At 40.8% G+C, this 24093-nt stretch overlaps 1 protein-coding gene across 2 annotated transcripts in view; it reads left to right on the plus strand.

Moving 5' to 3' along the window:
* The first annotated feature begins 1043 nt into the window (after positions 1-1043).
* LOC110976714 (sodium/potassium-transporting ATPase subunit alpha-like) overlaps positions 1044-24093 on the plus strand; it is a 53013-nt gene continuing 29963 nt past the window's right edge. Inside the window, exon 1 of one of the 2 annotated variants that reach the window (XM_087141895.1) lies at positions 1044-1200. In XM_087141895.1, the coding sequence (XP_086998021.1) occupies positions 1171-1200 (30 nt within the window). In that variant the 5' untranslated portion in view covers positions 1044-1170. Of the gene's footprint in view, positions 1201-23738; positions 23760-24093 lie in introns of those variants that run through there. The other variant, XM_087141896.1, reaches the window with a different exon arrangement.

Consider the following 24093-nt stretch of genomic DNA (forward strand, 5'->3'; position numbering starts at 1 on the left):
AACTTGCCCCCAAAAGCCACACCACTGAAGCTGGCATGGTGCCCCCATTATATGCTAGTGCCCCTTTGTGCCCCTCAGGTAAAATCCTAGCTACGTCGCTGACTGCCACATCCTCCCCTTCTAGGTGCATTCCACTAAGTGGGTAGATTTCTACGCGCGAGTTCAATTTTGTGATCCCATTGGAATTTTACAAAAAGAGGTGCCATCATTGGGAGCGATCACAGATTTTCACAAATCACGAATTTGGGACTTCAGTTCTGGTGTCGGCAACTGGGCGTATTTGGCTCACAAAAACTTCCAACTCGGGGGGCTTATTTTGCACAGAGGATCGACGGGGGCTGAGAGCTGAGCCCATAGTTTTACTCCTATTTTGTGGGCGTTTTCGGTGAAGGGCGAATAGTAAAAATTCGCGTGGCTCCCCCCTTTAAAATTGAAAAGAAAACTTCTGGCCATAATCTTGAATTTCCAAAGGGAAGCCAGGAGGCCGATCTCTCCTCAGTTTAGAGTCACTAGGCGGCGCTGTTTCTGTCCGATTTTGCAGTGTAATGTAGGCCACGTAATATGTACGACTAATGAATGGGGGGGGGGGGGGGGGAGAGCAAGCCGCAAGCCCGAAAGATTTCCATGACGTCAAAGAGAAGGTTCGACCGTACCATTCGTTCTCATAGGGAATATCCTTTTCGATCGGGGGGGTCGTTAAAGTGGATTTTGAGCTGACCCAAAAATCTGAAAATAACAATAACAAAACAAACAAATAAAAAGGAAAGGGAAACAAAAATTATTAATTAAACAAAAGTTTGACACGCATCGATTCCCGTCATTCTCCGTGCGTCGACTGACAGGATCTTTCACAGTCATCAGATCGGGTATTTTCATCCCATGTTTTACGTTCCAGGAAACGTGACCATTCGTCCTCATAGTAACATCCCGGGAAAAAAAAGAACTACAGTACAAACACGGTGAATCAGGGAAATATTGAAATTACAGACGACGACACTCGTCGCAAAAATTTGTGACTGTTGTCGCAAACCGTTTGACTTCGTACATTAACTTTATCAATTCACACTTTACTTACTTACGTACCTACTTAAAAATAGTCTCCTCCAATTTGTCACGTGATAGTACATACTACACGCCTGCGCCAGTTGCTGCTCTTTCGCGGCGAACAAGATGTCGGTGCGGTACGAAAAAGACGGTGAGGTAAGAAATGTTCATTAATTTTGCGAAAAACGAGAAATTTGTGCCCCATATCAAGCAAGTTTCTTGTAAATTTTGTATTTGTCAATCGGAATATGTACCATTTGTCTCTTTTGGTGCTTATTTTCATGGTAAAATTGGCGTTTGCCGGTCTGCATATTTTTTTGCTCGATGACTTCACGTGTGCTTTCTGCACGCACCAGAGTAGGCGTTGTAGTAGTATTCAATCATTGATGTCAATGATTTTTTGGCAAGCGCTGCACTACATATAGTCAGGTCCGGGTCATAGGCTAAACCCTAAGCCCAACCTCGACTCCATGGGCTGGGTGCGCGTTCCTTCACTAGCCCCTGGTCGTGTAGAATACGAAAATGACGCTGACACAGTGACTGGCTATTCAGAATGAGTATAGGCTAGGCTGCCTAAATGTAAAGTAAATCGCGGGCGTATTTCAAAATGCTGCATGCTCATGCCCACTCTCGTGCATGTCATGCACATGTAAATCTATATCATGCGTAAACACACCAAATAAAGGCGTAATATCTCGAATAGGCTAGTGGGTTAGTTAAATTATACAACACCAGGGGTTAGATCGTGCAACGCACGGTGGGAACGAGCATGGCGTGGCAAGAGCATACCTACAACTACATTGTACATGTATGGGATCGAGGTTGCCCAAAGCCGGATTTGTTTCACTCGTTAAAATGAGGGGTATGTTATGAGGGATGTGGAATCCAGACAGGATGTAACTAACTTGTTTTTTGAGGGGATAATCCTGACGCTGGAAAACTGAAATCAATCATATTAAACATGAAAACTTGATTGAAAATTGAAAGGCAAACTGGCCCTGAGCTGAACATAGGCTCCTGGCCCAAGGCAGTAGGAGTGGCATTGCTGACACACACTGACACAGGGGGTCATGCCAGACCTACCATTATTTTTCATCAACAACCGTCAACAGATTCTGCAACCATTTTCATGCTTAAATAATTTATTTACAATATTGGGCAAACTTTGAAAATAATGTTTAGCATCCTCACATCTTTTTTGGGGCAGCTTCATTTTTTAAAAAGTTTTTCAAAAACAGCAGAATTGTCAACTGATTGATAGGAAGATTAAGTTTATACTTGCAAGTTGGAACTTCTGAAGTGACATTTTACTCTGTTGGTGACATGCAATCTCCAGAACTTTCAAACACGTCACGTATTGCTATGGCTGTGAATTGTGCATATGCCCCGAAATTTTGAAAAACCTGAATGCTAAACAAATTTTTTACTTGACCTCGTGTAAGCTCTTGAAAAATATTTTGACATTACATGACATTTTGTCATTACATTGTCATTTATTAGCCTTGTTGGTGTTCACAATTTCAGCAGTTAAGGGTTTGCAAAGCACATTTTTTTTTACTAACCCTAACTGCCCAAAACCTGCCATACTCCAACAGTAAGTTTTGTGAGGTTTTGGCAGGTTTGGTACTGTACCTGAGGAACTTTTTGAATTTTGTGAGACTTGGGATGAAAGGCCCAGGGAGATGGTGTTGGATTCTGTGTGAGTTGGGACACACACGGGTCACTGTGTGCAGTGTCTGGCTTGCTGTACCAATTGTTGGACTGTGCTTACTTTGGTCAGGTTTGGTACTGTTCAGTGCAAGTCATCCTATACTGCATAGACCCATCCATACCATATCACTCAAACTCCAACGGGCTCATTCTGTTGGAGTTTATCAGGTTTGGTACAGTAACCTGCATGTACAAGTACATAGACAAGTACATGATCCTGTTGGATTTTTTGAAGTTCAGTATGCTTTCTAGTGCAAGAGCCTAGGGGGTTATAGAGAAACTGAACAGCGTAGTAGTCCGAAGTCTGCTAACCCTCGTCCCTAATTACAGTCATGAATGCTACAATTTTGGTGTAATATTTTTCATATCACCTGCAAGGCAGTTTGAATAATTACTGTAGTGATCAAAGCGTGGCGATCCCATGCATGGTCTGTGATCACTTTAAACTTTTAACTCCGTCAAATGAGCAGGTCATTTCTTGGCACCTTTATCTCAAGCACATATTGACTTGACGAGTTTAAGGGACCTGTCCCTATCAGGGTGTGATTGTTGTATCTGTTGACTCCATGAAAGGATGAGGGTCAGTGTGTGTGTGTATTTGTACAGTATGAGCAAAGTTCATTCACAAGTGAGACGCTGAATCTTCATGCCCAGGGTTTTTAAAATGATTTAAAAATTGGGTGTGCAAAGTTCACACATTGTTCAGATAGAACGCTCCAGGTTTGCATGGCTTAGGATGAGAAAATGACTTTTAAAAACTTGAAACAAATCCTTTTATATTTAATGCATTCATCCAGCTGTGAAAAGATATTTTGAAGTACATGTACATGTACGATGGCGTAGCTTTGTAAAGGAATTCATGGATGTACCATAGATTGGGTACCAGATCCAACTTTTCTGAAGCGAGCAGTTGGTCTCATTTGATGCAGTGCTTGATTTTTTGTTGGACAGGTTGCTGACTTGTAATTTGCTAGTTCCTTTACTGCTTGTGCATGTTTCCAGTGTCCTAATTTTTGATAAATTTACCCTCAAAAGATGGATGCCCGCAAAGAGTATCAATCGTAAGAGTACTGAGCGTTGCACATTTGGATTCGTAGATTAGAATAGAGAGAGAGTCGGTTGAAATGCTTCTGAACTTCCTCCTTGGGGATGATTACACGTGCTTTGCAGGCTCGGCTGATCTGTGCAGAGCCTGCACGCTGATGACACATTTCCTTTCAACCTGCATCAGGAATGAAAAAATTTATTAGTGGGTGTACAGTGTTGTACCTTCAGCAGAAGCGTTCTAATTTTGAACATGCCGTGTGTCTCTTGAGCATCAGCTATTGCTGGGGAGATCTGAAAACTGCTGTTCTTGTCAAGCAAATTTGCCTGGATATACATGTGTAGTAGACATTAGCATAGCTGAAAAACAGTGGCATTGATGTGGGAGAGTTTTTTAAAAAAAGATGACAATGATAGCTTACAGGGTCTGACATGTTCCAGATAAAATTTGTGATTAATTGAAACTTGTGCTACCTTGACTGTGGTGTGGGGAATGATTTCAGAGCATGCGTTTGGCAGCGAGGAAAGAACTTTTTTTCATGCTTGACTTGTCTGCCTAATTTTCTGTAATAAAAGCATCCTACAAACTTTGAGTGAAATGAAATCCTGAAAAATTCCCTGTCTAAACTAAAGACTTCCATATATGTACATGTAATTATAAAAGTATGTAAGATTCTGCTAATGGAGAGTCTCTGTAAGAAGTCAGCTTTGCTCCTGCTTTACATGACAATTCAATTTTCTCCGCTTTGGCAAAAGGGGGACGCGGCAGGGAGGTCCCCTTAAAAAGATTGATGAATCAGTCTTGCCTAGAAGGAAATGGCTGATTTTTGACTCACTTGTAGATGACATGGAGGTCACGCTGGAGCTTGTCACAGTCATGCTGCCCTGGTTCATGGTGGGGCCACCAGAACTAAGTTGCAATTAATTATGGGGCCCCACAAGGTGCACTTGTCTCACTCTATGTGTTCACAGTAGAGTGACCAGTTCAGGTTTGAACCCTGAAAATGGACCGAACTGAGACACCAACTGTCACCTCTATGCCATTGAAACCAACGGAAGCTCTTGATTCCACCTGTTCATGGCATAGTCACCTGGCTGGATGTTTGTGTACATCAAATACATGTCTCACAGAATGGCATTGAATATGATTACTACATGTTTATGTACAGTGTACATGTAACTTTGCTGGGCAGGTTTGGTAGGTAGGCCTTCATGTATGTACGTTTAACTCGGGGGATGATTTTGCCGACTAATGGTGTGATGCTGTTGCCTGCTTTTATTTTTAGAAGCAGAACGATCATTGGTTTTTATGGGGGGGGGAAAAAGAATTTATGGTTTCATTTCAGTGAGCCTTAGGTTCCTGATGCACACGCAGACTTACTGAAACACAAAGGTCAGTTATACATTGCTGTGGAAATGGTTCTTTTGAATGTAGATCTGCAGTTTTGATTATGAAATTGTCCTAATGTTGAACTAACTTTCACTTTGCATACCTTATGGTCCATGCTGGAGTCCGGTTTCTATGAAAGCAATAATGAATGCATTATTGCCTCTTGATTTCGTCATTAAGGCAAATCAATCACTGAGTGGCTGTGTCCCCCATTCACATTTGCATGGAACCCTTCAATCTATTCCAAGCACTTACAACCTGTCACAAGTATCATGAATTATGCTGATAGAAAAGTGTCAGTTGAAATGAAACCAGACCAACAGTGGAGTGCCCTTTGCATCATTTGCACCCGTTGGATAATCAATCAGTCAAATCAATAACAAGCATGGACGCCATGTTTTCAGTGCAGTTCTAGGATTACAGTTGTATTTTGGCTGCGTTCGGGATATGGTACATGTACTATCAAACAATAATCAGTACCCTGCATGCTATATGGCAAATGGGGACCCCTACAATTTACCAAAACGTAATACAAAAGCTTTATTGCCCTGGGATATTGTACCCACTGCATCCCTTCTGAAAATCTGAAAGGATTTTCTAAGATTGCTACAGTACAAAAGAGGACACAATAGAGCTCTCCCACTGCCACATACCATGAATCATGTGAACAATCCCCATCGCCGAACCTGAATCCCTCTTCACTACTTACCATTTGAAGAAGCAGACAAAAAAAGTCACTGGTGCAGATACGGAGGACAGTTGAACACCTGGGGGAACTACATATAGGTCAGGTGTAGACTTGAACTCAAGTCTGAGTTAACATTTCTCTCAGCTCTCTTGCATATTTTCACTTCTGAAATCAAACCTTTACCACTGTTTTTTGAAGTTGAGGCAGAGTCCCTAAGTTCGCTATTTATTCCCAGTTTGCTTTTGAAATCAAATTTGGCCCACTGCTTTGTCAAAGTCTTTGCTGAGCTGCTCCACCTGTAAGCAAAATCAAGCTCAGATGGAATTTCTGGCTACTTAAGCTTGTTTTCCCAGTACGTATCACCGTCAACTTCACTTCCCCACTTTGGAAGGCTCATTTTCAAATTTGAAGTTACAGTAATTTACTTGGACACTAATTAGCCTGTTGGATTTTTCAAGATTGACTTCAGATCTGTTGGAAAAACCTGGTAGGAGAAATCTCAGGGGCTTGTCTAATTCAGCAAAAATCGAGCAGATTGAGAATTTCAAGTCATGTATGCTTTTCCTGCCAAACAGCATGAGTGGACTAGATGCATTCACTTATAATGTATGTACTGTGTACCAGGTACATATACCTAATCCATATCCCAGCAATGTTACAAAGGCTCCTTGCCTTTCAAAGCAACTGCCCTACTCATTGCTGGTGTGCTGTGGAGGCGTTAACGTAGTGTGCATTGTCTCAATGCTGCCTTAGCATTGAAAGGGTTCATTGTGTTTGTCTGCAGGAGCCTTATGTTAGTTATGTAATACCTTCTGTCCTCTGGAAATTGAAAGCCCTTGGAAACCTCAATACCCTTTCCAGCAGTAGGCTATTATCTTGTGTACATTGTTATTCAGAGAACCTTCTTGGGACTCTATCCCTTTCTGGAGGCCATTCAGTGTGATGCTGGTTGAAGTGGTCTGGGTGTAATACTTGTAGCATGATTTAACCTTCACATAGGTATTCAGAGCTGTAATTAGCCAGTCCATAATTTACATATGCAGCAAGGTATGAGACGGAGAGAACCCCCCCTGCTTTGTGTTGGTCATTGTCTGGCAGGAATCTGGGGAATTCTTTTCAGACATCTTGGGGGCATGTGTTAAGTAACAATAGCCTGGAATGTGTACAGGGACTGGACATGTTGGGGGGTACCCCTCGGTCTCATTTCTTGCTGGGTATAATAATTTAGCTACATGTTTGTCAGCAGTGACTGTCGCATAATGGAGAGTTGGTTGCTCATCTTTTTCTTTTAACTCATGAAATTGATGCCTGCACATTTTGTGACAAATCTTTTTCAATCCAGTCATATTAATAGCTATAGGGGTGAAAGTTCTTTGGCAGTAACAAATAGCTTGTGGGCTGGGAGAGAAGTTTTGAGATTTACTGCCCAGTTCCGATGAAGAAAAGATGAAAATATTTTCCTAATGGTTGGCAGAGCAAATTTAACAACTGCTGTAAACACTGAATAGGAACAGATGTCACAAAAGCTGTGATTGTCCTTGTCCAAGAAATATCATATTATTAAAAATATTGCAACTTTTTGGGAAATTGACCGTAAATGTGTTGCGCAGCTGTGTCACTAATTTGTGGCACAAGGCTTACTCGTAGTGCAAAGCTACGCCGAGTTCTAAATTAGGTTAGGCTTGCGGTTGTACCATGTACAAGGAGGAATTTCTTCTATGAGTGTGTGGTTCTAAGAAGAACTGATGGTGAACACTCGACGACGTTCTGAACAGTATGCTCTGTTCGTCTTCATGGGGGTGACTCCCCAAGTATGGTGAAATTGGCTGCTGACCACACAAACAGATAACATACAGTAAAGGTCAGAATTTAAGCTGACGCGCTAACACGATCAGTGAACCTGACACGCTGTTCAGTGCACACTTTGCTGTTTTTACCAAAGCACGATAAGCCTGACCCTGGACCTCATTATCTTGGCAGTGCTTGTGAGTGCAGACCGCAAAGGTGACCAACAACGTGTAGTGAACCACTGCACACACAGAGCCGTCGCTTTAGCTTCGTGTGTTCGTGTACGCGCACATACATGTACTTGTACAATGTACACTGTATTACAGTGCACTAAATAAGTAAGATCACATACGCGTAGTGCCTCGCTGGCAAGATGACTGCCTTGGATGTACCGAAATATGTATCACTATCACAACCATTTTTTTTTTGTTTTGGATCGCAAAAGTTGTTCAGTTGGATTACATCTGGAAAATGTCAAATTTCAGTGATTAACTGGCCAGTAGTCCACTGTATGTGTTTAACTACTACAAAACGTTTTCTCAAATGTGAGCTTGGAATATTAAACTCATAGGATCGACGGTGTTCTCTGTTATGCAGGGTTCAGCATGTTTCGTGTTTGCAGTTAAGTCCTTTTCGTGTCTGTTTGACTTGATACATGCTGACACGCTAAGCATGTTTGCATGTCGGCTAAAATTCTGCCCGGTATGGTACATGTATATCTGGTGGGCTGACCTCCTGTGTATCTGTTGGTTTGCAGGCTCTGTGGTTATGATTACCCTCTTCATTAAACCCTCAGATCAGCCATACAGGTACTGCAGAGAATCTGGAGTGGCTTGCAAATTAGTGCCATGATCCCCCATCAAGCACACAGTTGTGTGCTGAACTGCAGTGGTGCTTGTAGGCTTTCAGTTGTGACCAGGGGTTTTGTTTAGGAGGTACCTGTACATGTGGACTGGTTCTTTGACAGGCTGTGATTGTTACTGTGTTTGTGAGATTCCTATGCATCAGCCGTTCTCGTAAGACAAGAATATTGGGCACATTTTGAAACATTTACATTAGTTTTGAGAAAGACTTACTAATCATTAAGCTGAGGAGAATGTCCTTCCATCCCCACTTGGCTGTGTAAGTAAAATGAAAGTTCTGTTAATTATGCACATGTACAGGTGTATTGAGTACCTTTGCACACAAGGTCTACTGACCGTGGAACCTAACCCTCAGTATCTGTAGAAAGATCTCATCAGTGATGTGAGATACGCTCTTCTGCTTCACAAACCTTCACGTTTCAAAAGTAGCGTGATCGCATGATTGCACTGAGCAGCAGTGAGAGATTTTAAACGGATGTCGGGGTCTGCCCGTCTTGTTCGCAGCTTTTTGAGGGGGTTTCCTTCGAGGAAGTGAGTCAGGCTCACTGCAAGTCTAAATGTGGAGACTTGGTCCAAGTTTAACTCGAGCACTAGCGGAGTAGCGGTACGATCTGCAGCCAGAATCTCTCTGGACCTCTCACCCCCTCGTAGCTTGCTGTGAACTAAGAGATGAGACCATGGCCATTTTCCAATACTGAACTTCGTCTCCGTTTAAGGCTTCGTTCCCAAAACCAATCCCCGATTGTGGGCCTGAAGCATTTAAATTAAATAAGCCACTTGCGAGTTAAATCTGGATAAAATCTGGTACACTGTGTTATCTGATTGCACAGGAACGTAACAATTTGAATTCCCCAGACATGCCAGACTAAAGGCACTGTTGCTATACCTCGTGATTCAGGGCAAGCTTTTGCATAGCGGCCGCCATCTCTGGAAGGGACAGGTTCCTTTGTGCCGTTCTTATCCATTGAAAACAGTGTATTGTTGCAAGTCGTCTCTTATATAACTAAAGCTTGCCACGAATCATGAGGTATTGCAACAGTGGTTTTAGTATGGAATATTCAAGCTGTTATGTTCACATGAATTTAAAGAGCGCAGTGTACCAGATTTAATTAAAATTTAACTAAAATGGCTTATTGGATTGCTGTAATTTTTGGCTCTCTTGCATCTTATTTGATGTTTTGTGGCACTATTAGACTAATTACTGCGCTTACAGCTTCAAAGTCAGCTAGTTCAAAAACAGTTAAAGCCTGAGACGGAGCTGAAGTTGAGTTTTGGAAAACGGCCCATGTCTAAATCTGATCATTTAGAATACTGAAGCTTGACGCCATTTTGAACCAGAGTGTAGTGCAAAACAAATGCAGTACTTGCACGTGTTGGTTCACATGCTGGTTTCCGCGCAATTGCCTTTTACACAAATAGTTATGCACATGACATTAGCTTTGGTACTCTATAAAGGCTTCGCATAATTGTTTCCTCCTTTTTGCTGTATTTTAAATTTAATTCAGTGTTTCCCTTTAGCTTTCTGTGGAGACAGTCCTTAAACTATCATGCCCCATTATTAAACATCTCGACAGTCTTTCGTAAGTCATGCTTAAGCTGCATGAACATGAGGTGAAAATAGCTCAGAAGACCATTATTGAACAATTACCGAGCTATAATCTGTTCCTGCTTTCTTGTCTCTTCACACCGACCATCTTGTCTCTCAAAATGAAATGGGGCTTTTCCTCATTAGGAAGTGGTGCATCATGGGGAATCGAGGACAAGGTCCCTGTGACCCGTCGACTGCTGCTTTCTGTGGAACTCGGGTCAAGGGGTCACCAATTAGGTCAATTTTCAACGTTTCCTGAAGCCCCCTGAAGTTCTTTTTCAGGGTCGTTGGATGGAGCGACTGCTGGGATTTGAACCGGTACTTCTAAAATCACGTACCCTCACCAGTGAGTTGTTGTGTTCCCTTTTGTGGGTGTGGTTTGGGGGACAAAACCAGAGGAGGGGAAGGAAAGATGCCCGTTGGTTGAACTAGAAATTTATCTTTTTACAAGTTGAGAATGTGAGGAATGTCCAATATTCACAGGCAATTAAGTTCATGTACGGTAATAGGATTTCGAACGAATGCTGGCTGCTGTGAACTGGATGCTGTGGGAAGTGTTTGACTAGGTTTTTGCAAGCATTCTTAATCTGAATCGTAAAGGTGCGATGGTGACTGTACATGCATAGTCTCCTTGCATTCAGCATGACTGTAGTTGTGGCTTGATCGCAGACTCTCCTGGGCTCTGGACAAAAGGAACATTTAGGCTTTTAGAGCCCATTTGTACCCAAGAGGTGCACAACAGCGTTTCCCTATGGGACCAAACCCATCATTCTAAAACTGGCTGTCCAGAATGTCAGGTGTAATGTCACTGGATTCATCCAGAACAGCTCTGTTGAACAGATACATGTATGAAGATACGTAATGACTTATGAGGTTTCGAAAACATCTTGCATGATTTGATAAGTATCATTTATAATTTTGAAGCAAATAATTCCTGTGATTTCCCTTTTTGAATCTTGCACGCCTTGGTACATGTACATGTATGTTTCTCAATGCAATGAGACTGTGTATTGAATTAACATATAAGTAGTCCCTAAATGAAAAAATTAAAACCATATTCAAGTTCTAATTTTAAAACTTGCTAAAATTTCAAATTCAAGTGTTCCCTCCCATAAGCTCAAGTAACCTTCATTATGGTTTTACCTCTCTGTAACCAGAGAGGTTTGGCATCCTGTAGTGCAATGGAAGAGTTTACTTAAACCCATGTTGCCAAATAAAACCCACATGTTGTTACTGTGTTGTGCTATGCATGACCGGCATCCTGAGTCACACACCATACGTATAGTGTATACTGGTACTTCCCGCATCGAAAACTTTGGAAAACACTGCTCACTAACTGTTCATCCTTTTTTTTTGTAGTTTCATCCTGTTTTAAAATGTGCAAGTCACTATGCTCATGCTTCTGTATTGAATAATACTGTGTTTTGTGATTGATTCTGAATTAGACCTTTTGCTTACATTTAAACATTGAAGGGCTGTGGTAAGTGTATATATATGTACATGTACATGTGGCAAAGGGCTAACTAAATGATAATTTGCCAAGGTCTGTGCAATCAGGACTTACCAAATCTGGCATTTGCAAGGGAAGAGTCCAATTTTGCATGTAGAATTAACGGTCAGGTGTCCAAGTCGTATATTTGCACTGTGTACATACCTGCACGTTGGGATAATCCTATTCAGATTTCGGTGTCCAAAATACTAGTAGCTTCATTCCACAAAGGTTTTATTTTGGTTTGAGCAAAGATTTTGTCCCTAGAATGTTTTTTCACGCATGTCCCTTAAAAGCAAAGTTATTTGCAGTGAATTGAGACATTGATCAATTCACTTGCAAGTCTTTGGCGTGCATAGGGGCTTGCCTTAATGGGCCTGGGCTAAAAATAATCAAACATGGCATTGATCAAATCCTTTCCCCTGCCCCAAAGCTGTAACGCTGTTCTTGGTGTGAGAAAACATCCCCTGTGCCTCCATATAGCCAATTATTTTACTGGTGTAACTTGCGTGATTGGTTCAGGAAAAGGATGTTAACAATGATTAGATAATGATAAGCGGATCATGGCCGTTGAGGATGCCTTTAGGATGACAATTATCACATGAAGGTGTCACTGGTGCATACAGATACCTTAGTCCATTTTTGGTGTCAGCGTTCTTGGACAATAACATTTAAAATTCCATGTGAAACGAGCTTGCATGCTGAATTCTGAAGTGTCCAGTGATGCATAAACATCAAGTGTGTGAGGTGATTTTGCTGAAAATGAATGTATCAAAATTCTTTCCAGCTGAACAGTAGATGAGTGTAGTGGGAATCGCTTTGATCCGTAACTTTTATGTACCCTCCAACAAACAGATGTGTCTGCAAATATCGGATGAAGTGAATGAGATACCATTTCCATTTTAAAACGCGTAGTTGGGGCATAGATCTAGTGATGCTGAAACAACAGCCCAGGGTGTTGCAAAATAAAAAAGTACTGGACTGGGGATTGGCGGTTGAGAGTTAATGTGACGGGATAACATTGACTGTGTGTGCCGATATTAAAAAGCCTACAAACCCATTACCGATATGAAAAATACCACCCCTTCGGGGGGAAAGGGTGTATGCTGTGGTTGCATCACAGGCATATATGTACCTGTATACATGTACATATACATGTACATGTAGGTTGGCCAGTGTTGGTGGTAAAATTACCACAAGTGAATATTTTGAAAAAATAATCAACAGCCAAATGGAAATTTAAATCCACTGCAAGACCTTGGCTCGAGTCATCACACTGGAACTGCTTGTGTTGCGTGCATGCTTCCTGCAGCATGGCACACGCGCACTGCATGCACCACCGCAATCGCGCAGTTTCAGGCTAGCCTGACTGCTACTGCAGACGCATTCATGGCATGGACAGTCCAATAGCTGACTTGTTCCGATAACCACTTGACCACAGAAAGTATAGTCATCAGAAAAACCGAAGTGAAGAAAAAATGAATTTCTGTGGCATATCAGGCTAAGCACGATTGGCGAAAAGTCGGGAGATCAGCCACGCGAAGGTATACCATTGAAGCGGTTGATTTTTGTTAAACGGTAGAAGGAAATCTTTAGGTTACAACAATAAAAAAATCTTAAAGTGACTATGTCTGCAAAAATATACCATGAGATTGAATAAAAAGCGGGAAGATAACCACAAAAAAAATGTTGTCACAGCAGAGCAAGTGAAGTTTAAGAATACGCACGTATTTCATGTACATGTACATGTTATGTGACTCCATGACTAGGGGAATTCCGTTAATAACTCTGATTTTTATTTATTCTCGGAGGTTTTAGTTATCAGATGTAAAGAGCAACCAAGGAAAACATGACTGTACCACTTGCACATGGTACACGTGGCACCCATGGCCAGGCCGCGGCTTTTGCGACTGATTTTTATCCTTTAAAGTTTGCCATATAAACTGCCATATACAATGTAAGCTGCAGAGATACGTTTCAATGCGAGAATCAACGTATAAGTCGTGGCTTATATTCCGAAAATTATGGTACGTTTATGTTGTGCATTTTGCTGCCACTCTGCGGTGGAGTACATGTACAACTTCCATGGAAATTGATTTCAGTCATGCAAGAAATCACGGTCATCTATCTGGAAAATTATGCAGACAAAAAGGTCATGTGAGATCTGGTTTGGGGACTTGATGCCGATGTGATATGTATACATATCCATTGCCTGTGATGCAGGCGGAGAAGTTGATACCTGTAAGTAGGTGTGAACCCTGGCTCAGGTGAAGGAACCTGAAAGCCTTTTTTTATTGTCATAGCTGCATTTAGCACCTTTCCACCTTTTTTCCCCACCCCTTTTGGTCTAATCATTTGGACATATACATGTATATTACTATTTACATTTACCCGTACAGCGTGCACCTGTTCATGATTGTTATTGAACATATTTCTTCTGATTTTGAAGCACCCATAAATTAACACAAGGTGGCATTTTAAATTCCTTGTCCATATGAATCTGTGTCATTTTCTAAAACAATTTCAAAATTTATTTAATTTTAATAAGAATTTGAAATTAATACAGTTTATGAAGCGCACTCCAGAGTTTTCAGGAAAATGCACAGACAGCCTCCTCAATTTCACGAAAAAATATCCAATTTCCATAAATGTACAGACACTATCTCAAAGTTTCATCGGTATATTGTTTGATTTGTTCACCTTATCCATGCTTTGCTACAGAAAGGATAAAAAATCCTTCTCCATCTTATCGGCCACGTCCATTAGACTTTGGTACATGCACTGGAGATTATTTGTAGAAGCAGAAAATAGCGGGCAGGGGCATTCAGGTTTCGTTAAACGCTCCATTATGCATGGTACGTACATGTATATTACAACTGCACTAATGGACGGCTCTGCCAGGCTATCAATTTTAGCCCTTGTCTGTTCAAATAAATTATTCCCATGGTTGCATAATTGCTTCCGCATGTACCAGTACTAGGGTAGAGTCTTATACATGACATACCCTGGACATGTGCTGTGGCATACCATGTCCTATGTTCTCACCCCTTAGGGTAATGTGCACTGCCTGGAGCGCTGAATTTGCACAGAGGAGAACCCATCCAGTACTCACTGGTACTGTTCAAATTAATATTACAAAATGCTCAAGGTGAAACCCTTAATGCTGTGCATCCCTGTCATGCACAGTTTGTTATGGCTCTACTTTGCATCATGTGTACTGGTATGCCTAAGTGTTGTTAATGAGTGAAGTTCGTATTTTTGCAGAAATGCTGGTTTGTGTGCATGCCTTGGAATATACATGTATTTAGGGTCGAGTGCTTTTCATTATTTCTTTGCCCAGATCTAAAATTTCTGTACCTTATCAATTATTCGTGTTGCTGATTCTTCATGAAACCACTAATACATGTACAGGTAAGTGCACTGCATTGTGTGGAGTTGCTGAAGATGGAGATGTTACCTATGGTACATTGTCTTGTGACAGGTTTGCTGGCGCATGGTTCATCTTTATGATACAAGCCTTAGGCTTGGGTTCAGAGCCTAACATTGCCAGCCTGAGAGATGTTGCGTTTCTGCCCTCTTTGCTTGCATTACGCGAGCCATACGGTTGTTGAGCCCTCAATGTAAGCACTTCGGGAGGTCGTGGCATTTAAGAAGCCACCGATCATGTTTAATCTTGTGGGATGCTCGCCTCGCGCGGCAATATTAATATCCTGGATTTTGGGGTTGAGCATTTCCAACGGCATCTCTTTGTAGGGATTTGGGTGTAGGGTCCACATTTCTTCATCATAAAGACAGTGGAATAGATAGAACGTGTCCCAAGTGTGTCACCCTCCTGTGTCTGTACATGTAGGTCCTAGTTTCAATCTCGGATTCCATTCAGTAGAATTATCGTCCGAAACATTAGCCTGGCCTACTGTGCCACAATGGCTGGTCTTTTAAACATTTTTTGATTGTATCTGCTCATGTCGTGTACAAATTCTGACTGTCTTTTGATTATAGAAACTTTTGCAAAAAAGTGAGCACTTATTTCATACTACACAGCTAATATTAACACAGCTAGTTGTGTTGTGAGCCGAAGATGTTGCAAGGTAATCTGCTGACTCTCTGATATTGTTGTACATGTACATATTTTCAACGAATGCTGGTGGTCATTTAGAATTGAATGGAAGATTGCTGATTAGGTTCTGTGTGCTCTACCGGCATTACCAGTGGGGAAAAAAGAAGTCTGAAAATCAAATCAATTTTCTGACAAAGCTCTTTGTATGGAGCCCCGATGTCCTCCATGCATCAAGGCTATGTTACCTTTAACCTGTGCAGTGGAGCGTTGAGATTCGTGTTCAGCAGCACTTGATCAGAGGTTAATGCTCATAAAACACTCCAACTGGTGCTTGACCTTTGAAAATGCCCATTATTGTCCAGGGAAGGTTTCATGTTTGCAAGTTGGAAGGTCAGGTGTTAGAACGGTCCAGGATATACGCAGTTGGGCTATTTGTACATGTATATTTATTGTATTGTTTGTGCCATCAGTAATTAAATAAGATGTATCGGTAGGCTGTTGTGATTTAAGAAGAATATTCAACTCTTCTCGCACATCACATACATGTAGGTTGATCCACAACCCCCAGCACAGAGTCTCAATAAACATTGCTTTGATTCATAATGCAAAATGCTTTCTGATTTTAACCGTATGCCACTTAAAAATTTACACACTCCCATCCAAGCGTTGTTGCCAGACAACATGAAAAGTATGTCTTCAGCATTATGTATGGTTTTTGTTGTGTGAAATTGTCCATTGAAGTCCATGCACGCGATAAGATTGTAAGCCATGTTATTATTAGATTAGTTAGTTGAGCTTTTAACAAACATTTGAAGCTGTGTTGTTCCAGAGCTTGCATTACTGCCAAACGAGAATTGCAAACATTGTCCATGTTGTCAATTTGGTGAATTAAATTATCTGGCTGACAAAAGAAAGGATTGCCAAAAACTATCCGTTGTGACACTGTCAGAGCTTGTGAAGCTTGCGTCCATCTCAAGGATGCTAATGCAATAAGGTGGTTAGTGACATTGGCTTGGCTTGCTATGGCACACATGCCATGTCTTTGAGTGAACACTCCAGATAACATCGACGGGTGCTGGTACATGTACTGGTACATTGATTTAATGCAGATGTTGCTTGTAGGCCTACCTTGATAATGCACAGTAGATGTATGCACATTCTGAGAACCCATGTGAGTTAAAGTTGCATTGCCTGCATTGGTCGACTCGTGCCCCTGTAAAATTACTTGTAAATGGGTTTGAATTTCACGACATCAATCCACTGGACTGTCTATGTACACGCATCATTGCATTTGAACCGTGCAGTTAGGAATATTTATTCTAAACGTCAGTACATGTGGGTTATGTATGTACATGTAGGGTGTCTGCTTTCATTTCAGATCAACAAAACGTTAGTGCCGCTTTTAACACTACAGAATTCCTCAACAAATCAACCATTCAAAATTCGGCAAGGTCTTGTCAGTAGCAATTTTTGACTATTCAGCTGTTGCAATACAAGCTTGTACTAATACATGTACATGTCGGCCCTACTATTCAATTTTTGTGCTATGGTAGGGATGTGATGTACAGGGGAAGGGTTATCTTGAAAGTTGCAGATCAAGTCGAGAGACTTGCAATGTGTTTCTTGCAGAATTGTTGATTGTGACAGGTTACACAGGGGTGTGAGAATTCGGCTTTTTAGCTGATGTCAGCTTTTATGTTTAGATTAATGTTGACCCCAAACTTCAGCTTTTTTGTACACCTGGTCTGTACAAAAATTAGGGAAATTTTCGCATTTCAGCTTTTTGTTAGCTGTTTTCAGCTTAATTTTAAGAGGCCACTCACATCCCTGGTTATAACAAAGAAAAAGGTTTACAGCTAACAATGCATGTAGCTGTTTTTTTTTTCTATTGCATCAATGACTGGCAAAATCTTACATTTCTGCTTCTTCATATTTGGTATCCTGCTTATGCACAGGTACAAACATGCATACACATGTAGAGTCCATTAGGATATGGACTGTTAGGTTTCTACAGGGAACAGATCGCTTGTAAGACACACTTGTGGTGTTTTCCTTTGTGGGAGCCTTGCCTTACAACACTAATAAGCATCTCCTTCCTGTCTTGGCGGGAACGGATTGAAAGTGATTCTCTGCATCCTCTGCCTTGATCAGCCCCGTGAGGTTTCCTCCTGGATGCAGGGGCTGTTGCCAAGGCCTCCTTTGCCGATTAATTAATTTTTTTTGGCTCTGTCTCTCTGCAACGACACGGGGAGCTTTGTCAGTATCCTGTGGTGGCTTTGAAATGCTAATTATACCATCTACATGTACCTGTTCTTGTACACTCCACCTGTATGTGTATGCTGCTCCGTGCATCTTCACTATCCCCCCTGTACAGGTACATACATGCACACAAACCAGAGTGTTCCGATACCTAACCCTAACTCCCAAGGGTGTATGTAAAATCGTATTGAAATTGGAGCATTTGGGAGAGTTAGGGTTAAAAAACCAAACATGAACCATTCTGTACATCTGCATTAGGGCGCTATTTGTCATGTACATACCTGTGTACACTGGTTGACATGAAGAAAGCTTTGGTATTGGGAAACTCAAAACTGGTGCCCCTCACCTGTACATCTAACTGTAAATATACATGTACATGTATGTTGCTCGTCATATTCCTACCGTTGAATATGTTGAAAAGTTACGTACTGTACATTGATCTGAAGTCAACTTTACTAGTGACAATCTTTGTGACTGTCTTTGTGGCATCTGGCTTGCTCGTGAATGTTTACAATTGTGATACTTGTACGTGAGTCCTTCTAATATTCATGTAATGCTTGGTATGCCTGTTCCTCTGTAAATTGTTACTCGGAGTTGGAGACACCAAGGATGTGTTTTATCAAAACTTTACATACATGTACATGTACCATTAGCAACCAAAGCTTTTCCCTTTGTGTGAATTAAAAAGAAATTGGTTACTTTTAAATTGGAAGGTCATTGTGTAATCAATATTTCTGCCGATATTTCATTAGGCACTGAGCATCAGATCTGCAGTACTCAAGTTTATGTACATGTACTTGTAGGCCCTACCAGTACTTACATGTACCTGTACATGTAATACATGTAAATAGATTTCATCTTAGTCACGCATTTAATTCCTAATGTACATGTATGTCGGTTGATCCATTTTGCTTGGTCACTGGATGCTGATTTCGGAAGTGATGGAATGCCTGCTATGCCCTCTCAAGGTGTAACGTTTTCTGTGCGGTTGTGATGGCATCATGCAGGGCAGGCGACGGCATCTGCAGTATGCCTGCTGTAGAGCATGTTCATGTTAAATACACGTGTACTTGTGCTCGTACATGTACATGTTCACATAAATGTGACCGGCTCCACAAAAATGGGTCTTATGGGACTTAAAAAAATCAGTTATATACACATTTGACTTGGTTACATTAGAAGCTTTAATTTTGTGTACATGTACACTTACGGTAGGTGTGAACCCTGTGGCATTTTGCAATCTGCAGATACCGGTGCTGCATATTGATTTTTGCGTAATCATATCATACACATTAACAGAATTGCTTTCAGAGATAAATCGCTTTAAACACAGGAAGTGGAAAAAGAAATCAGCCAAGAAGAAAGTCTCTTGATACCCACAGCAACAGTTAGGGTTTCTTGTATGAATAATGAAAGTACTGATATAATAGAAACCAATAAACTAAGAAGAAAAAAAAAAATCACCCTGTCCACTTACAAAAGCCCTTAGTGTGAAGTAGCCCAGGGTCCCTTAATACCCTTTTTCGCAGAGCTGGTCACAAATACATGTACACCAGTATGTAAAAGTGCATGTATGTACACGTACATCATGTAAGTGTTGTTCACATCCATTTGGAGAACAAGTGCAGTGTGTGTGTTGTGGGGGTTTTGACGCAGTAACTTTCCTGTTCTCTGATACAGTGGCAATGCATGTAAATGTACATTTATCGTCTAACTGTGAATTATGATGATTTGTTTATTCATGAAAGATCCGAGCTAGAATTTACCCAGTTGTGGATATTTCAAAAGGGCCTGCACTGTATATCAAAAGAATTGATGCATTAATTAACACCTTGGTGTCCTATATAACCACATAGACTTTCTGCATTTTTTCCTGTTTAAGGTCAGATCGGTACCTTTTGGTTTTTATGCTAAAGCAGGCGAAGTTTTGTTTTTTGAAGATTAAAAGTGATTTCATTCAGGGAAGAAAACTTACTGTGAAATTTACTAAGTCTACGACGCTCTTCCTACCCAAACAGTCGCTACATATTTAGAAATTTACAAGGATTTTAGGATTTTGCTGTTGTGGTAATGTTGTTCTTCATTGGTGTGAGTCAGTTATATGACAACACTCCAACATTTTCTCAAAATATTTTCAGTGTGTGCATTTTGGATTAACCATTGGTACAGGGAAAGCCCTTCTCATGAAATTTTCATTGTGACATCACAATAGCAAGCTCATTATTTCTGAAAAGTATGTCGAGTCTTACATGTACATATACATGTACCGCACACATATGAAAAACGAATGGGTCGAATTAATCCAAAAAAGGGATGTCAAATGGTTTGCAAATTGCAGACATTTCAGAAAACAAGAAACATTTGGGCTTATAAAAGCAGAATTCACGCTATAACCCCTTTTAAAAGTCTGTTATTGTTCACATCCTTAATGCACTGCGACAAAAGGTCAAAGGTGGGACTAGGCCATGTTGTCCCTCTGATTCTTACCCAAATGCTGTGAACACCGGATAGAGGAGATTTTATTGTCACAGAATGCTCACATTTTTGTATTGGCAGAACATTTCGTTGGATGTCCTTGGGGAATTCAAATGTTACCCTTTCGCTTGGGAACTCGCCTGTGTTCACCTGAATTTAACTGTTCTTCCAAGAGGTGTTTGTTGAAATGCTTGCCCCCCAGCAGAATTCTGTGAGGAGACTTGTTGGACTGGAAGCTTTTCTGCTAATGAGCAGTTTTTCTTTGTGGAAGCTTTGGAAAATATAACACATGGTCGAAGCAATAAGTAAAGAGGCATTACCAATGGTACATGCTTGTGATTATACATGTACGGCGATTATCACACAATTCATTTTTTGGTCCAGCTTTTTAAAAACATCTACATTGTACCTTGCGGCACAGGTGTTGACACCTATTGCATGATTTTAATTGCCACAAAAAGCATTACACTGTATTCACTCCCTACCAGTACCTTTGAACAAGAAATTGAAGTCTGCACTTTGATCAGTGGCAAGATTTGTTCCGGTTGATTGATCCTAACCAGTCAGGGTGTCAGAACAATTGTTTTGAAGTGGGAGGAATTTACAAGACTTAAATGAGAAATTAATACATGTAAATATACACAGTGTATGTACAGTATTTAAATACCTGTCAAAGAAATTTCACTTGTCACCATTCCTTTGAGATAAACAATTTGAGAGCAATTGTATCATTTACAAATGTACAATATATCAGTTTTTATTTGCCAGTCAAGAGGTAAGTTTTTGTCTTTGTGGCGTGAATGAGCTCGGAAATCGGTGGCCGTCTTTGGAAATTTATGCCGGTTCATTTAAATTGCACTTTAAGAGAGGGAAAAAAATGCTGGGACTCCTACACTGTTACACTGATACCACACTTTGGAATCCATCCATCAGCAGGGTTTGTGTGTTTGTCTAACCTTTCCTTCTGAGTTGAGGTCCATTCAGCTAATTCACAGTGTCGAATTCGCACTGCTGTTTGATTCGTTTCTGGGCCACCTCAGATTGTGCGCTGTTCTCTGCAGCGGGAACCTGGCAGAGCTTGACGTCAGAACTTTGCAAGTCGACCGCCGCCTCTGCGAGTGCCAGTGCTTTATTGCTGGGCACCCAGCGTCTTCCTGATGGAGAGGCGTCGGGCTGACAGATTGCAGCTGAAAAGTGCTGTCACCAAAGCCATTAACATTTTTCTATCACCATTGCCACTCACAGAAATTAAAAACAAATCATTTTATAATTTCATGCGTCAGTTAAAAAAATTATGTACATGTAAAGGTTACTGGTTTACAATGTACATGTATTGAATCTGTACATTGTCTTTCTTTCCTGGTAATGTTTCTAGTCACTTATATTTGTTTTGAAAACTCAAGCTTATAACTTCCATCTTTGCTAACACATACATCATGTATGTGTACAACGTACACGTATAAATGTGAGTACATGAAAGTCTTTCTGCTCAAAGTAAAGATGTGGGCATACCGGTACATGTACATTTACTTTGGGAAAAAGGAGAAACAAATTATTGGTTTTTAACATGTTTGGGTCTATTACTTCATGTCAAAAAGTTTCATGTCTATATGGAGGTCTCTCTGTACAGGAACATGGATATAAATCCACTAATCTATTGACGTTGTGCTGTTTGGGGGAACCCACACTGCATGAAAATTTTAAAGCAAAGAATTAAATAATGGCCCAATTCATCTTTGCTACATTATACACGTATTACTGCAGTTTCTTAAATGTGTCCAGTTGCCTTTCATGCAGACGTCAGTCTGTACAGAAATGTTGCTATAGCAACAGATAATTGACACAGCCCTGAAATTAGATTAGAAAAAAATGTTCAATGTGGGGCCAACTTGCAGATTTTATGTTCTATTTCATGCTTATGATAAGAGCTGATAATGGTCACAGTTGTGTTCAGTATGACATTTCCAAATTTTCTTATTTTTTTCTATTTTAATTGAAAACTGATCAGGTGGTATTGTAGTAATGTGCACAATTTGTTCTGGTCTTGGAGCTTTTTGTACACCTTTCCATGTGCAGCTACGGTAGCTGCATGTCTACATGTACCCGTACATACATTGACCTTTAATGTTCAGTTTATGCAAGTGAGGAAACACATGCCTTGAAAGTCTCTCGCGTAAATGAAATTGCCAAGGACACAGATCCGAAAATGAATGTTCCTCTGCAGAGTTGGAACGTTTCCCGAACTGCTTTTTCCTGTCAATTACATGAAGCTTACTGTGAAAGATTCCGTGCCTTGCCCTGTGTTTCTTCCTGCGACTAGTACCCCAGTACAGGTACCTGTATTCATACCTGACCCTGTGTTTCTTCCTGCTAACTAGAACCCCAGTACAGGTACCTGTATTCATACCTGACCCTGTGTTTCTTCCTGCGACTAGTACCCCAGTACAGGTACCTGTATTCATACCTGACCCTGTGTTTCTCCCTGCTACTAGTACCCCAGTACAGGTACCTGTATTCATAGTTCAGTGCTTGACTGTGTTCGAAAAGGTCCAGTACCATGCTACCAACTGGCACTTTTTATTCAGAATGCACAAAGTTCATGTACATGTACTCCTGGCACTGTGCCAAGCAGTATACAGTACAGTACCAGGTATGTACAGGTACATATCCTGATGTCCATGGATATTTACCTTGTAACTGGGAAGTGCTCGAATTTTGGCACCAAGAGCGACGTACATGTACATGTACGGGTATGTGAACCTTCTGTAGTAGGTCGGAGAGTGGAAGAGTGAATGGTAATACTGGTAGCATGTGTGTGTATGTACGTTGTCTTGGCATGAAACGCAAACACAAGAAGTTGTTACCGATCATTTTGAAAATGTGTTGCATGCATGTTGATTGGATACTTTGTACGCAGGGGTATTCCAGAATTTATGGATCCATTTGTGTGTGTGTGTGTCTCTGTCACATGTAATACATGATGTTGTCAGTTCAGAACACATTTTCTAATTTCCAAGAGTGATGAATGAATGTAAATTACCTGCCAAACAAAGAGAGATAGGTTTGAAATCAATTCTCATGATATGTCCATGTCAAATAACAAAGGTCGGATGTAACAGGGACATGGAAATGTCACACTTTTGGACCCCTAATTTCTGGAATTACCCACACGTGTATACTTGTGCTGGTAGATGTGTTATACATGTATGTGTGGAAATCCTTACATAATGAGCTCTGGAATTTTTATCCCATGCACAGAACAACCTTCACTTGCCAAATATGTGAATGGCGTCATTAAAAAAGTTTGACCTTTGTCAGTGTGCATCATCAATGCACATTTTGATGAGCTTTATTGGACATGCAGGTAAAATCAATTTTGTTATTAAAAGCAGATTACTGTGTGTGCCGGTACATGTATCTTGGGAAGTGAATAAATGATGTACACATGTGATGCGTACATGTAATTGAACACATGTACCGGGTACACGTAGGCCTATGTGTAAATTATGAACAAGTACATTGCACATGTTCCAGTATGTTATTATTGATTTCTCCCTGAGCTACTGTACATGTACATAGTGGTACATGTATATGCATACATGAACCATAACTTGTGATGTTGCCGGCCAAACAAAGAAAATTTCAGATTGACAAATGGTTTTTCTAGACCTTTCAAATTTGGGGATGAACAGTGTTTG

The sequence above is a fragment of the Acanthaster planci genome, linkage group LG10 (genome assembly GCF_054643075.1).
Source record: "Acanthaster planci isolate LZ-2023a linkage group LG10, COTS_SCS, whole genome shotgun sequence".
Taxonomy (NCBI): Eukaryota; Metazoa; Echinodermata; class Asteroidea; order Valvatida; family Acanthasteridae; genus Acanthaster; species Acanthaster planci.